General features: G+C 32.3%; 1 protein-coding gene across 1 annotated transcript in view; it reads right to left on the minus strand.

Moving 5' to 3' along the window:
- Positions 1-18,289, minus strand: part of LOC108907302 — a 43,780-nt gene that overhangs the window by 10,070 nt on the left and 15,421 nt on the right. The window contains exons 2-3 of the mRNA XM_018710925.1: positions 5,478-5,680; positions 4,757-4,945 (exon numbers count right to left, since the gene is read on the minus strand). Coding sequence (XP_018566441.1) covers positions 4,757-4,945; positions 5,478-5,619 — 331 coding nt within the window. The 5' untranslated portion in view covers positions 5,620-5,680. The remainder of the gene's footprint in view (positions 1-4,756; positions 4,946-5,477; positions 5,681-18,289) is intronic.

Here is an 18,289-nt window from a genome sequence, read left to right on the forward strand (position 1 = left end):
CTAGTTTTGCATTGTTTTTACTGATTTGTTACTTACAAACACTAATATTTATATAATATGTGTCAAAACGGTACCGCTGTTGTATCACTACAATTATGAGTGGAAAGGTGACATTTTTGAAATTTATTTGCTTCTTTGATTCATTGGTAGAACTGATTCATACGTCAAAAAACTTGATAAAGTCTGTAGCAGTGTAAAACCACACTGTTTACCAATAAATTCGTGAATTAATTCATGAAGAACTTCGTCAATTTATTCATGAATAAATTGTCAATGTAAAACAGCTATAATAAATTTAAAATATCAGCATTTGAATATGTATTGTTTTCCATTTCTTATAAACACTAAATTAAACTGTCACTGCAAGACAAATTGACAGTGTGGTTGTTTGTTTTGTTAAAAATTCCACAGCTATCCTCGCAAGAAATTACATGATTTTAGGTGATTACATAAAAAATAGTAGATAACTTAAAAACTAGAAGAGATATGTATACGGAACCCTGATACCGTTCGAAAGAGAATAAAATTGTGTATCAGAATATAGAAAAACATACAGGGTGTTCCATTTAAAAAAACCGACTTATGACTTACGAAACTCGGCATTAAATTTCTAGCACCCTGTATGCAATTAAGTCATTTTGAAAGTATGGATGGAAAGCTTAGGGTCTAGCTATCCCCCCTATAAATATTGTTGCATTGTCTTTCTTACTATAAAATACACATGGTTTGAAGCTAGTCAATGTTTCTCTCCATTTTTTTGAAAAAAATTAAATATCTCGAAAACGGTTAATTTTAGGAAAAGGAAAACTTCATAAAAGTCCACCTAAAATAACACGTAGAATCCAAAATTGCAATAATTTATAGGGTGTTGCATTTAAAATAAGCAAGTTGATGGCGACTTCCGGTATAACCGGAAGTGGGACGTGGACGCCATTATTTTAGTTGAGAAGGGCATGCCCGAAAACCCGGTATCCCAAATTTTCAAAATTCAAATCCAGGTAGTCGAAAACTTAAACTTCTGACAGTGACGTGTCGGTTGTGAGGCTTTATATTTCAGATCGTAATAGGTCAACCCATTTGCTTCTTCTACACCTTGCTTACTCATTACACAAAATAAAAGCCGCTAAATAACTTCACCGACCTCGCAATTAAATTAGCTAAGCCACTCTGCGAAAGAAAGTTTTATTTAATTAACGGCGGAGCGAGAATAATAGAAATGGGGCACGCCCGAATCGAAAGTGAAGTTAAAACTAGAGTAACAAGACACCGCCCGATGTAATTTTTCAAGTGTGTGCTGTAAGGTAAGAAAACTTTCTTTTCGCCATGCGGTTATGTTATTATACACATAAATGCGTGAAACGATACTGACTTCCTCTTAATATAAGATAATTTATAGACACGTAAAGAGCATGTAATCAGTGTATACCTCGTTGGGAATATATGCTTTCCTTTTCGTTACATGGGAAATGAATTAGATGCATGATATTTATCCATTTTGAAACCAAAAGAGTTTACAAACGATTACAAGCATAGCCGCAATATTTTTCCTTGCCATGACCTCAAGATTAATAGATCAATCAAGAAGATATTGAATGCTGATGAGGTTAACCAACCGTGAAAGAACTGAATGTATTTAAAAATTAGTAGATTACAATGATCACCAAATTTATTAATATCTCCTTGAAGCCTGCCATCACTTGTTCCCGTCAAAATAACTCTGAAAATGTTGATAATTTAGATTTTTTTTTGGTAAAAGTTTAAACAAAATACTTAGTTAATCTCAATATTAGTTTATTAAAAAATTATATTTAATCATTCCTATAATGTTCCATTACAAAAAGTTACAAAAGATGTTGGTATTTTGCAAAAAAGATTTTGTTAATTAACAAATTACTAGATTAATTTAAATTTTTATTTATTAACAAAATGCATATATGTGATGTACGCAAGAAGGTACCCCAAATTAAAAAAAACATCAAAATCGGTCAACAAGTTCCAGAGTTCCTTGCTCTATCAATTTGCTCGTGGATTTGTAGATTCCTCTTCCACTGACTCACAGTCATCTTGTATCGAAGTCATTATTTGGAGCATTCTCAGAGATGCTGTTACAAAGCTATCGTCCTCACAAATTTCACATAGAAACATTAGCTCTTTATCTTCGAAATGGCACTTATTAGAAGTCTTAATTGTTATAAACAAAGTAGCCGTGATTTTTTAAAAAAGAGTGTCTAACTTTGGCCCAAATTAAGATAGAGCAACTTTTTTTTAAATTTGTGTAAAAAACCAGCTTTACGAATATGGAAGAATAATCTTTCTAATTGTAATAGCAACAAATGTATTCTAATGGTTTATAAGACAAAAATAACAGTGTTTTTGTGGTACGTTTTGCACTGATAAAAAACAATTTTTTTTCAATAAAATAATTCCAATAAAAGAAGTCTTTCTCTTTCATATGACACCCGCAGAATTAAAATATCTTGGTAATTTTGCGTGTCAAGTTATTGCAAAAATAATGCCTCTGGGATAAACATTTAGAATTTTGCAAAAACTATTGGATGAATCGGTTTAAAATTTTAATCACATATTAAGGACTATAAAAGCAAACTATTGATGCAATATCAAAGTCGTAGGTTGACTTTTGCAAAACTTATTGTTTAATAATCGAATTTTGACAGTTTTTTGCAATTTCCCGAGCAACAAATTATTGTATCGGATTTAAAAAACCGCCATTTCAAAGGTTTTTTTTTATTCCCTACAAGTTGGTTACTTTCACATTATAATTTCAAATTATAAGTTATCGTTTTTTTCTGGTAGGCAAAAAGGTGATATTTTGGGTTATTTTAGACCTTTTATTGTTAATTATTAAAAAAACCTCACCTGATGGTGTGTGCGTTTTGCACATATTATACTAAAATTCACCTAAATTTTATGAAAAACTACAAATCCTTGGCTACTCAACAGTCACCCCCAGCTCATTTATTTTCCTCATATCCCTGGACTAGAAACTCTCCTTTTTAATTCTAACTTCAGTACTGCTGCTGCCAAATATGTTTGTCCTCAAAGTAAAATCAAATTTTTACATTTTATATTTAATCACGACTCTCAACGACCTGTATATGAAACCGTTCTAATTGTTTCTCCGAAGAAGGCGTCTGCCCTTATGCGAAATGATTTATTCATGTTCTCAATTTGGTTAAATTACAGTACAATCGTAATTGCTTGAATAATTTATATAAGAGAGAGGTGTGGATATACTTATTAAAGTAAGCTGTACCGTTCGTCTGCCTTCATTCTTTCACTATTTTAGACGATCTCCGGTTAATTAGTAAATTTAAAATCAGTATTTTATTTTTAAGTTACTTAAGTTTTAAGGCCAATCTTGCCGCAAACTGATAATAATAATTATGTATTTATTGCCCAACAGAATAAGTGTCCCAGTTACATAACAAAACGAGCAAAGGTTCAAGATATACAAAATGCACATAATACTCACATACGTAATGCTCATAATAAACAGTGGCGGCTCTTGACTTTCATACTAGGTGAGCGAAAAAATTTAGGTAAAAAATATTGAAAAAAATATAACTGGGTAGTTTTATTAAGTAGTATTGAAATATATGGAAAATGTGCGCAATTTTATTTTTTATAGTGAGAGCCCATTCTTCTGCTTTTGTCCCAAAATATACTTTTCAAATACTTTTTCATTAAAGTTTGATATATTTCGCACTACTGATTTTTCAATAGATAATATTTGCAAGTGCTATTAATCTATCTCTACAATCTAATTTAAACTTTTACAATCTTTTAGTTATCTGGATAACATTGTAAACTATTTTTTTTACTATGGAAATTTCTAAGAAAAACGGGCTCCAGAACCCCCTCACCAGCCGCCACTGATAATAAATAATAAATAAATACAAATATGTAGACTACAAATAGAACAGTAAAAAAAGAAGAGCTTTTGAGACAAAAGACCTTCACAGTACTAAATAGAATAATTCAACTTATCGTCAGCAAAAATTTGGGATTTTTTTTATCAATTAACAAAAAAATTACGACGAGTTAAAGTGAGAGGTATCAATTTTGTAGGCAGGAAACCGTGATTTTTTCAACATTTTCATTAATAACTGAAAAATGGGATAACGAAACTAACTGAAATTTTAATACACAATAGAGTAGTAGTGAGGCTATATTGTGGTCCAAATTTCAAATTTGTTTGCCCCTACGTTTTCTTAATATCGGTTTCCAAACTCTGGGGGTCTATTTCATTTATTTTGATAGTAGTTACATTCAAAAGTAACATCAAGTCTTTAGCAAAAAGTTGATGATTAAATTTGGGACAGAGATAAATCGTTAATAGATGAAATAGAAGGAAGTGTTCCTAAATTCAATCCTTGGAGTACTACAATATTTAAATAAAATGAAAACATGCGAGTAGTTCATGCAGAGAGACAGATTTTAATGAGAAACATCGGATTGTCACTTAACCCATAAAATCTTATTAAGAATTATGGTATTCATTATTAGCTTTGTTAAAGGCCTATAAGAAATCTGTATACACCACAACAATTTGTCCTTTGTTATTCTTATAATATGCTGTATACAGAGTAAACTAAGCTTAATTGGATATAGTAACGACAATGATAGTAATTGTAAACAATCCATTAGTTTGTTGAATCTATAGCTATCTTTTTTTTTTCATTATTGTATACCTTCTTAAAAGTTTATAATTTTAAACTACTTAATAAAGACTTACCAGCGTAAGAGAAGATAGGATGGTCATTGGAATGATTGAAGAATTTACTCCAGAAGCATAATGTGAACTGCTTTGTGTCTGGAATATTAGTTTTGTATTGGATATATTGGAAATACAAGTCTTGGGTGAAACCAACTTTGTAAACTTCACACTGGTCGCCACTACCTTGGTGATATCCTGTATCTCCACCTGGAAACATAAAGTCAAGTAAATTAGATGGTACAAAACATTTTGGAAACGGGAAAGTGGTACTAGTAGGATCACTTTTCATTTTTATTTTTATTTTTGCAAAATACTTATCACCCATTTCGACATTTTCTGATTTTGGATGATTTTGTGCAAATGAAATCATTTTAAAAGAAAAGTCTTTAAAATTTAAAATTTGTCACAATATTTCAAGGTTTCTAGACCCTTTATGAATCAGAAAGATGCCTAGAAGTTGTTTCCTGACATATTTCTATCATACGTACAAAGCGGCACCTCTATAGCCACTCTTAATCTTAGCATCAATGTGAGATCAAGAGCAGAATAACAAGTACAAATCATCAAGTCACCTGTAACAAGTCAACGCCTTCGCTGATGGCAAAGTATTAACCCTGGTTAATATCAAGTCACTTCCTGCAGTGACATAATACCGGTCAGTTCCTAAGTCTTTCAAACTGACTTCTACTTGACCCTACTAGCCACAGAAACACGCTCATTCCGATGGTATAATACTGACCGCCAAAGCTAGACGGCTTGGCGTGGAAGGAAGGCTTCGGCCCTGGGAAGAGGTCGCTCTGTTGGAACGGGTGCCAACCGTCAGGTTCATGGCCGCCCGCCATCGACGTCAAGACTAGACACAATCCTAAATATTTGTACATGATGTCCGGTGTTGCTTAGTTTTCCTTACCGCATATGTCACCAGCTTGCGACAGATGTCATCTGGAAATAAAAAAGTGGTACACTGAGAGAGAGTTTGAGAAAAATGCGATGATAGCGTAATTTGTTCAATGGAAAGTAAGTTATAATTATCAATAGCTTGTAATGTGTCTGGTATTAAATGTCGAAGCGACAAAAGAAATAAGTACTGCTAATGCCATAAGTTTAAAAGACTGCCTACAAATCACTTTGATTCATAAAAGCAATAAAACGTACTGTAGCTAACTTTCACAGCTGTAAGTACAGGGTGTTTGAAGTAATAGTTGCATGTTTTGTTTTCAAAGTACAATTTTTTTTACATCTCAGTATACAAAGTCGCTGATGTACAGGGTCGGAAAGTACCGATGGTCCATCTGCCGTTACGTGAGAGCGATAAGTAAGTCATAGAAATCCGTGCGATAGAGAAAGGTGGCTATAATGAAGGCATCTAATAGTCACCGCCCATTTCGCCCTTCCATAAATAAGAAGTGGATCTTATTTGTGGAAGGGCGAAACGGGTGGTGACTATGAGACGCCTTCATTATAGCCATCCTTTTCTATCGAATGGATTTCTATGTCTTACTTTATCGCTCTCACGTAACGGCAGATGGACCATCGGTACTTTCCTAACCTGTATATGGAAACGGTCGATTATCTCCCAAAGTAAGATAGCTATCGAAAACACAAACATTTTAGGGGTTTTTAAAATTTATTACAATAAAAATTAAGTATACAGAATCAGTCAAAAAGTCATAATGAAGCAAAGTAGCTTTTTCTGTAATGGAACACCCTGTATATTATTCCATATTTGAATTCTTCTCAAAATTCTAAACAAAATTCATATAACACATCATGTACCTAAACTTAACCGTTTTCGAGATATCGAGCTTTGAAAATCATTTATTTATAAATTATACAAAAATATTTTAGTCCATTAAGTTACCTTTGATAGTTTCTAGCTCCATAACAACACCGCGTCGTTCTTTTGTCTATAGTAGGATCATATTCGATGCAAAGTAATAAATCATTGCCTGTCAAGGGATTCAGTGCAGTACGGTTTTAAGGGGTTTAGAAATTGAATGATTTCTTTATGCATTATGAAGGGATGAAGGGATCAGTTCACGTCTGCCACCCTTGTTCCTACAAAAATTCCTTTATTCTCATAACTATTTATTTTAAATGTAGTTTATTATAAATCAAATTTGTTTTTTAAATTCCACATACCTATGTACTACATTTTACCTCCGTACGCGCCACTGTTGTTTACTTATTTTTTGGAGGCGGTCTCTGATTTACGACCAAGCTCGCCAGTTTAGTATTCGATATATAACCGACTCGATGCACCTGGGCGACTACAGCTGCTACCAGAACACAATGCATATGATGCGGTATTTCAGATTTTGCATTCAATTTCATTTTAAATTTGAAATGGTTCATCTTACGCGTCCTAAAAATAATGACACCATTTTCCTTTGATAAAAGACCGATAATTTTTTGCTCTATTTTGTATCGAATACGATCCTACTATAATAGTGATTATCTTGACAACACATGTCAATTTAGTGTGAATAATTTTCTCGCAAAAATGACATGTTTTAATGAAACCGACCGCATTGAAGTTTTAATGATCGTAGAATTTGCCGATAGAAGACAAAGTTGTGACGAAAGAGATATTTTCATGAATCGCATCTCGATCGGGGACGTATTTCTAAAGCAACCTTTTAAAAAACATTGCAGCGGTTTCATGAAACTCGAGACAGACAGATCTGCGAAAAAGTGGAAGACCAGTAAGTGTTACAAATGAAGAAAATTCTTTGAATATACTTATAGAAAATCCAATAAATTCGACACAACAGAGGGCTTTCAATCATAACATGAGTCGATGTTCTAATAAATTAAACGAAAATGTCAACTTTGTCACCCAAATAGTATTGTTTTCTGATGAAGATGTTTAAACGAACTCGTAAACCGACACAACTGTAGGTATTGGTCAGATTAAAATCCACATTGGATGGAGGATATTCACACCCAACGATCACAGAAAATAAATATTTGGTGTGGCATTATTGGTGGACAGTGGACACGTCATAAGACCCTATTTTATACACGGAAATTTGACCTCTGAACGATATTTATTACTTTTACAAGAACATATTATTCCAGAGCTTGGACGATTATTCCCGAACAGTAACAATCCCGATTTACCGGCAGAACAAATAGGGTTTCAGCATGATGGGGCCTCCTCCACATTTTAGACCTGTGGTACGGGCATATCTAGATGAAACTTTTCCTATGATAAATGAATTGGACGCAGAGGGGCAATTGAATGGCCAGCTAGGTCTCCCGATATGACTCCGCTTGACTTTTTTCTGTGGGTTCATATAAAAAATGTAGTCTACAAAAATAGGTCTCAGAATATCGAAAGGAAAGGATAAGGAATGAAATTTCCACTGTTCCTCCCAACACCCTTTAAGATTCACTAAAAAATTTTGTTCAGCTAATTTATTACTGTCAGGAGGTAAATAGTGAACAATGAGCACCTTATAAAATAGAATTCCAAAGAAAATATTTGTTGTTTATTAAAACTTGTTTTCTCTCCTTTTTTGTATTCTGGCATAACTATTGTTTTCATAAAATTTAAAATATCCTGGACATTCATTAAAAATATATATTTTTTTGTTTCATACATTTTTATCGACCCTGAAAAATAAAATAAAATCATATCCATATCGTGAAGAATTGAAATATGGAATAATATACAGGGTGTTCCATTAAAGAAAACTTTGTTTCGTCTTGACTTTTTGACTTATCTTGTATTTTTAATTTTCTTTATTGTAACATAATAATAATAATAATAATTTTTATTTCCTCTAAGACAAAATACAAATTTGTATAGGAATTGTCAAAAATCTACAGAAAAAGTTTTACGGCAATAACAAAACGGAAAAGATCTATCAAATTCCGTTGCATCATGCTATTCGGCATCAGATTTCCCAAATAGTCTTTTATCTACATACAAGATTTCCAATTTTTTCTAACCCTTGTCTCAGTGTATACTACATATGTAAATATGTAAATGCGTCCGTAGTTTTGATAATATGTTTAAATTTGTAATGCAAATCCAAGTTTTTTGGGTTAGTATTTTGTGATGAATTATGGATATTCGTCTTCTGCCTCGGCTTATAGTCAGATGAGATAGGTCTAATTTACATTTTGTCGGTATACTTAACTCGTATGACAATTTAATCATAGCGTAAACGCGATAGTGGAATTTTCAATATGATAGTAGTTATGTCATTTAATTTATGAACGATATTATTTTACTCGGACACAAAAACCGAAATCTCGGCATTTACAGATGTACTAGTTCTAGGATTTAATACTGTTGGTGAAGGGAAATATGTAGATACCTAATTTTAACTAATCCATTTTACGCACGTATTTATTATAAATCAAGGTAAGAAGTCACTTAAAATTAGTTTTCTCTGTATATACAACGAGAATGTAGCATAGAAGGTCACGAACGCAATTTTGTCCGCACAGGAAGATTAAAACAGCTTAATAATTTTTTTTTGAATAAAACTATTTCCAATAACAATTTACGCAACACTATGACTTGCATGTTTTGAATTATTAATATTTTTAGTACATTTTTAAAAAGTTCAACGACAGTCACAAGATATTTACGCTGACCTCTCTGTTACTAAAAAAATAACTACTGAATATTTATAAACTCGCACCTGTTCGTATGTGAGAATACAATAAAAAAAAAATTAACACTAATTTACCTCGTTATCTTTTTTTAGTAATGAACGATAATAAGGAAATGTTACATAAAAGGCCTTAGCCTTGATTGTTTGTGTTACTTGTGGATACACATAAATGGAATACGTAGGTCATTACATTTATAGCAATTAATTAAATTATAATAAATTATTTCATATAAATTAGTATGCTAACGATTGGAAATGTTAATGCTGCTGCATCGTAATCCTTTTAATTCTATGATTAACACTCGTAAGCAGTTAGAAAAGAAGAAATTTAAATTTCTTGTAAATACTTAAGGAGAATTTATTATATTATTAATGCTTCGTTTTAGTAAAAAAAATCAAATTCTTTCCATGCTTTTCACTCAAATTTTCCGACAACCTTAGGTTTTGTTGAATAAGAAAGTCAGTTTAGGAATTGATTACGGTGAATAAAATTCGTCATTTAATAAGTATTACAACCAATTCGTTTTTTAAATATTGCTATAGAGGTCGAAACACTGTTAATTTTCACAATCGCCAGCATTTCTAGATCAATAATTCCTCTACTTAATACGTAGACTATTGTGTAATCCGTAAAAAATTGGGCCATACCCAAGTTAGGGTATCTGGATTGATTATTCTCTTTCCTCATTTATTTCTCTCAATTGAGCTGATTATGGAATTCACTTATACAGGGTTTAAATCAACTTTTAATGATCGATTCTATGACACAAATTAATAAAAAATTAAGTAAAGTTTAGTGCATTCTACAAACAACAACACATTTTTTAAAAGCCTTTGATAATTTGTAATAATAGCGTATCAAATTTGAGGTAGCTTTGGAAAAAAAAAGATATGCGAACAAAAATTGATATACCCATTCCTGTAACTACTAGAGGGTATTACAAATTAGTAGGTCAAGCAGTTAACCACATATTCTTTGGATTAAAGTAATGCGATTTTTCTTATGTCATTTTTCATTTCAAAGCCTCATTTTCAAAATTCAGGGTGTCAAAATTAAAATTTATAAAATTATTTTTATTGATAACTCCGGTGATTGTAGAGATATTTATGTGAAATTTAGCATATATTTTGATCTTAAGTCGACACACTTATTGTGTAATTTTGATTTAAAATATCAAAGCGCGAACGGAGGGAAAGGGGGTTGCAATACCCACAGATCCCCTTTTTTTTTGGGCACGTCTATGCTTTCCAAATATTTTTTATTCATATATATATATAGCGGAGTTTTATTCTATTTTTTTCGCTATTGTAAGATTTTTGTGGGGCCTCGCTTACGAGATATTGTAACTTTTTTGGATACGCGACATCAATTTAATCGACGTTAAACTTTAATTTTTGGGATTTTATGAAAAATTTCTTTTATATGGTACGAGATTTGCAACTTTTTTTTAGATATTTTAGATTTAGCTCAATGAATTCAATTTTATTCAGTAAATTGAAATAAAAAAGTCTATTCAAATTCTTCATTTTGCTCCAAAAAATAAAGTCCGACGTCGACTAAATCGATGTTGCGTATCCAAAAAAGTTACAATATAGCGCAAACGAGGCCCCAAATTGGAATCTTACAAGAGTGAAAAAAATTTAATCACTTTATCTAAAAAAGTATGTCGACTTAAGATCAAAATAGGTGGTATTTCAAATAAATATCTCCACAATCACCGGAGTTATCAATAAAAATCATTTTTAAAATTTTAATTTTGACAACCTGTATTTTGAAAATGGGGCTCCGAAATGAAATAAGAATAGTCTCGTCTTCTTTAATCCAAAGAATATGTAGTTAACCAGTTGATTGACTAATTTGTATCACCCTGTATAACGAACAAGTGTCATATGTAAAGGGTAAATTATATAACATTCTATACTTTTTTACCTTTCCGTCTAAGACAAGAGGTAAAGACAAAAGTTTTAGGAAATTTTCTTGTGCTTTTAAAGCAATTTATAAAAAACAATTGCCTGTTAAACTTTCGTTTTTTTATATAACACCCTATATATGTGTTGTTGACTGGCTTCATGACAATCTTGACTTCATCCGTTGTGGAGATAAATAAATCAAAATATTGTGCAAACTGTCAAAGCCAATCCGTGACATGTATACATCACTGTAATCAGAATAAGAAATAATAAATAATAATAATAAGCAACAAATATACCCTGTATATTTGTTATTATCTTTTCTTACATAGAAATATGGTAAAAAATTAACAGGGGCAGAGTATTACGTGAACAATCAATCAAAAACTAAAGCCAAATTTAAATGAAAATTGAATATTTTTCTCTAACTTATATGAACGTTTTTTTATTTTTGTTGTACTAAATTTACCATGGAAAAGACATAATATTAGAAAGAGTTTTGGAATTTTACTCCGAATGGGATTTTTCGTTCTTTTAAAAAACAGTCACTAGGTCACTTGATTCGGTACATTAATCTTTCATTTGACATGATTTAGAACAATTTCGTGTTGATTTAATTAATATATGGTTACATAATCTAGATCTAGAGTGATAAACTTTCTAATACACTTAGTTTCATACCCTAAATAATAACTACAGACGTGGACAACCGCCTGATCAGTAATTAATTTTTTTATAGACAGAAGCTGAAAGTTGTTAGGAATTACCGTTACTTTCAAGCGGTAGCCCAGCAAGTTTCGTAAGATTTTTATTTCAATTCCCGTCCATTGCGACAACACGTGCAGGTACTATTCTGCAAGCCCATAAATTCGGAATAAAATTGGATTGTTGACACTACTATCAAAGCAAGTATTTCGGTCTATCCCAACAAATTTTAAGAAAATATTATTGTGGTTGTACGACTATTACAAGAAAGACCTAGCAGTTTTGTCAAATTATGTTAATGAATCAAACATGCAAATATCAACATTTAGACACTTCACACATATTTTACTACTGTTTCCATTCATCAGTAGGAAAACGCTTCTGTTGTAAAGGTTCTGGTACTGATTCATTCAGTCGTTTTTTTGAGATTGAGCATCAAGGAACCATCCACCGAAACAATATCTGATAGTTCCGTTAATTATACACCAACGAAAATTCAAGTTTGGAATGTGCGCGCTTTCTAAGCCTGAAGATCAATGTTAGACGAATTGGACCACGAAGATGAATGATTCAGAATACATTAAATACTTGTCAAGGTCCGTGTCGGCATTTTTATATTCAGATTAAGATAGATCTGTGTTGTTTGTTTTTTTTATGCAAGAGTTCTAGAAGAGTTAGAAAGCGGTCGATGCGGTTCGTTTTGTTCTTTTCTTGTTTCTCAATGTCAATAAGTTGCAGCCGAATAGTAATATACAGGCTGTTACAAATTCGCTTCTCACTACAGTGATCTCGGAAACGGTAAGAGGTCCCAAGTAGCTTAAATGGGGGGCAAAGTTGCGAATTCAGAGGATCAACATTATGCCTCTAAAAAATCAAGGCTAACATGATTAGTTTTCGAAATATTTGAAAAAAAACTAAATTTTGGAAATCCGTTTTTGTTTCATTTCAGCCTTGTTTGAGGTGATATTGAAGAAAGAAGAACACTTTCTCGTGGCCACTCTTTGCCCTCTATCGAATGGCATAATCAATCTTTATATGTAACGTTTCGTCTCCCCAGGACCATCATCAACTTCGTTTTTTTAAATACGACCCTAGAAATTTTATTTCTTTTTTTGCACGCATTCATGATCCCTAATACTGTACTGCTTCAGCCCGAACCAGATTCAGACGTTTTGTCTCGAAAAATTCATCTTCAGTATATTCGTTCCAAATTTATCTACATTTTTTTATTTAGATTTCTTTGTTTATTGAATTATCGTACACTGTAAGTGTCGTTAGACCCTGTGAAATCCATTTAGTTATTTAAACTATTACCACCACGCGTTACAATAAAACATTTATTATTATTAACTATTACCATCACTTGGTCTTACATAACTCAATAAGTTGTTGCGTCAAAATTAAAACATTATTACAATTTTAATTTTATTATGACAAATTAATTCTTAAAAATGCATATGAACAACCAAAACGCCAACTGAATATTACTCTTTAAAAAATTTCAGTAAATGTTCAACATTTTCGTTTTGGCAAAGGTTGAATATGAAGATCACCGTAATATTATCGGAATTTATTATATCTCTAACTGCAACTGTGAAAGAGCATGTCAGATGTATTTGTATGAATATCCTGAAAAAAAAAATAGATCGGAATTTGTTTGAATTTTGAGCACTCGAGAAGCCTAGAAATAACTATGGACACGAGAATAAAACTAATAATTTTTTATTTTAATGCGCGATGGTAAGTAATAGTTTAAATAACTAGATAGATTTCACAGGGTGTAACGACACTTACGGTGTACGATAATTCAATAAACAAAGAAATCTAAATATAAAAATTTAGACAAATTTGGAACGAATACACTGAAGATTAATTTTTTGAGACAAAACGTCTGAATCTGATTCGGGCTGAGACAGTACAGTATTAGAGATCATGAAGGCTTGCAAAAAAAATGTAATAAAATAAAATATATAGTGAGTCAAAAAGAATGGGTCAAAACTAAGCACACCAAAATATTATGTTTGAGCTTATCATGCCTTATACGAATGTCGCTGGATTAAGAAATACAAGGTGTTCAAGGTATAAATTTTATTCTGAAATTTCTCAATAATTGAGAAAATTTTAATAGCATGACTGAAAATTGGTAGTGTTGGGTTTTTTGGTGTGACAATTACAAATTTGAAGCTTATTTTGACATTGCTCCTAGAGAGAGTTTCACCGTATTATTTAGGTAAATCGAAACAAATTTTGTATTAGCTATACCTAAAAAAGAACGTTCAATTCTACATAAAAAATGTACTCTCGTTTAGGTCGCCTAACTTTATCGGTTTCTGAGTTATTTGCATTTAAAAGTTTCAATATATTTTGCGGTGATTTTCTTTCAGACGCTGATATTACTATTTCTTTTCTAAGTAGGCTTGTGCCAAATTTTCATGTCAATAAATATTAGCGTATTTTGCCTGCGTGTGAGTTATTATTCGTGCAAAATTATTAACTAGTGATTAAAAAATGCCACGACATAATAATTTTTCCAACAGTGAGATGTTTGCTTAGGTGAATCTGGATCTTTTTGACCAAAAAATAACCATGGTACTCCAAAATCTATCACAGTCGATGAAGAAGAGAAATTTTAATTCGTGTTTCGGAAAATTCCGAGTACTTACTCGTCGCTTAAGTGCGGCAAGCCAATCGTTGACTTGTAGAATTTTCAAAAAAGAAATGCTCCATCCATATTATTATATTCCAGTTCAGCAGTTATTGCCTCAAGATTTACCAACTCACCTACAATTTGCTCAGTTTGTACAAAATATACAAACGGAAAACTCAGATTTCCTCAGTAAGATTTTATTGCCAGTACGCCAGTATTTAAATGAACATTTTCCTCATCAGTGGATTGGCCGTGGGAGTGAATTTGCTTGGCCACCGAGAAGTACAGATTTAAAACCTCTGGACTTCTCAGTATGGTCAAACTTGAAGGATGTGGTGTGTAGTGAAGAAATTAATTCTGTTGAGGAGTTGCGGCAGAAAATACAAGTAGCCGCGAATGCATTTGAAAATAATAGGGACATTTTGTTTAATATTCAGAGATATTTAAGAGAGTGTATAGTAAAATGTATTGAGGTAGGTTGTAGACACTTTCAGCATTTGATTTAAGGTTTATTATTATTACTATTATCAGTAATTGTTATTGTTATATGAATCTTTTGAGAATAAAAAATTACCACAAAATACATTGAAACTTTTAAATGAAAATAACTCAGAAACCGATAAAGTTAGACGACCTAAACAAGGGTACAATTTTTATGTAAACTTGAATGTTCTTTCAGATTTTTAAGCATAGCTCAACAGATAAAAAAAAGGTTTTGATTTACCAAAATAATACGGTGAAACTAACGCCCTCTAGGAGCAACGTCAAAATAAGCTTCAAATTCGCAATTCTCACACCAAGAAACCCAACACTACCAATTTTCAGAGTTATGCTATCAAAACTTTCTCAATTATTGAAAAATTTCACAATAAAATTTAAACCTNCATGTCAATAAATATTAGCGTATTTTGCCTGCGTGTGAGTTATTATTCGTGCAAAATTATTAACTAGTGATTAAAAAATGCCACGACATAATAATTTTACCAACAGTGAGATGTGTGCTTAGGCGAATCTTGATCTTTTCGACCAAAAAATAACCATGGTATACCAAAATCTATCACAGTTGATAGTTGATGAAGAAGAGGAAATTTTAATTCGTGTTTCGGAAAATTCCGATATAAGTGCTCATCGGTTAAGTGCGGCAACGGGGGTAAGCCATTCGTTTATGTGTAGAATTTTGAAAAAGGGAATGCTTCATCCATATCATTATATTCCGGTTCAGCAGCTATTGCCTCAAGATTTACCAGCTCGCCTACAATTTGCTCAGTTTGTACAAAATATGCAAATGGAAAACCCAGATTTCCTCAATAGGATTCTATTTACCGATGAGGCGACATTTACTAGACGGGGAGTTTTCAATTGGAAGAACAGTCATTTGTGGCATTCCGAAAATCCACATGCTGTTAAAGAAAGACATATTCAGCATGAGTTTAAGGTGAATATTTGGTGTGGTTTAATTTCTGTTTTTTTCATAGGACCTTTTGAATTACCACCCAATCTAACTGGACCTCATTATTTAAACTTTCTTCAACATACTTTAAACGAGCTTCTAGATGGTGTACTACTCGCTTTAAGAGAGAGTGTGTGGTTTGTGCACGACGGTGCGCCACCAGATTTTGCCTTGCCAGTATTTAAATGAACATTTTCCGTGGGAGTGAATTTAATTGGCCATCGACAAGTCCAGACTTAAACCTTCTGGTTCTAGACTTCTCGGCATGGTCAAACTTGAAGGATGTTGTGTAAGTATCGTGAAGAAATTAATTCCGTTGAGGAGTTCTGGCAGAAAATAGAAGTAACCGCGAGTGCATTTAAAAATAATAGGGACATTTTATTTAATATTCAGAGACATTTAAGAGAGTGTATAGTAAAATGTATTGAAGTAGGTGGTGGACACTTCCACCATTTGATTTAAGGTTTGGTATTAATACTATTATCAATAACTGTTATTTTTATTTAAATCTTTTGAGAATAAAAAGTCAACACAAAATACATTGAAACTTTTAAATGCAAATAACTCAGAAATCGATAAAGTTAGGTAGGTAAACAAGGGTACAATTTTAATGTAAAACTGAACGTTCTTTTAGATTTTTAAGCATAGCTCAACAGATAAAAAAATTGTTTTGATTTACCTAAATAATACGGTGAAACTAACGCCCTCTAGGAGCAACGTCAAAATAAGCTTCAAATTCGCAATTCTCACACCAAGAAACCCAACACTACCAATTTTCACAGTTATGCCATCAAAACTTTTTCTATTATTGAAAAATTTCACAATAAAATTTAAACTTTGANAAATAATACGGTGAAACTAACGCCCTCTAGGAGCAACGTCAAAATAAGCTTCAAATTCGCAATTCTCACACCAAGAAACCCAACACTACCAATTTTCAGAGTTATGCTATCAAAACTTTCTCAATTATTGAAAAATTTCACAATAAAATTTAAACCTTGAATCCTGTATTTGTTAAACCAGTAACACTCGTATAAGGGTATGATGAATTCAAACATAATATTTTGGTGTGTAGTATCTCCAGCTTAGTGTTGACCCATTCTTTCTGACTCACCCTGTATAATAGTAATATTATGTCGAGTAATACAGGAAAATTAGTAAATATATCTCCAAATTGTTTTAAGTTGTTGTCTATAGTCATGTAGGGATATATAAGGTTAAGAAAAATCGTCGTCGTTTAGAGGTACAATTATTTGACACTGGCAACAACTTTAAACTTCAAAAACACTATCAACAATCTTTTTGCTGTATATTGTTCAGAAAGTAATTCTTGTCTTCGCTGACTGTATCTTTCTAATATCTCCCCTATTTTAAGAGATATCAAACAGCGACAGCTAAAGCCGTACCTCGTACATATACTCCAAATCTGGAAAGTAGGTGTCAAGCAGCAGCAGCAACATGCATGTTATGTAATATGCACCGAGGGAGAATAAGCCAACAGGTTGGAAAGAGACGTTTATACGTCTCGACATGTCCATCCCGCAAAAGCGAAACATGTGACGCAAAGTGCCTTACCTTGTTGTGGCCAGGAAGCGTGTTAAGCTTTCTTTTGCGATGCCTCGATTACATACATTTAGGAAAACCGGTGCGGTCTTCGAGTTTCGTGTAACGGACGGAGAATGCGGGTCTGTTTCGTAACAGTTTAAGCGGAAAATTGGGTTACAATGCCGAACGCGGTATTTACTCGAAGTTGATGTTATTTTTTTTGTTATGTATATCGTTAATATCATACAGAAGTCGAAATATACTACTTGTCTTGATACATTAAGCGCTAAGAGACCCACACTCGTCCAGTTTGTTACCGGATAAGCGTCCCATACACTATGAATTGTGAATGAATTTACAATACGGCAAAAAATAACCACAACCGGTTGATTAAAAATACAAAAATAAAAAATAATGCATTCAGTTAATCCTATTAGATGTGCTTGGAATGTTATAGCTGAGTTGTCAAATCGGAAAATAAGTCCCAATAATATAATTATAAATAATGAAGGTACTATGCAGGGTGTTAAAAAAAAGAGTGTAAAATATTTAAGGAGGTAATAGTATGAACCAAAATAAGCACAAAAGTCTCAATAAACATGGGTCCGCAAAGTAACGGTTGCGGAGATATGGAATGTTTTATGTTTTTTAGCCCCTTTTTT

This window comes from Anoplophora glabripennis, unplaced genomic scaffold, assembly GCF_000390285.2.
Source record: "Anoplophora glabripennis isolate ALB-LARVAE unplaced genomic scaffold, Agla_2.0 scaffold222, whole genome shotgun sequence".
In the NCBI taxonomy this organism is placed as follows: Eukaryota; Metazoa; Arthropoda; class Insecta; order Coleoptera; family Cerambycidae; genus Anoplophora; species Anoplophora glabripennis.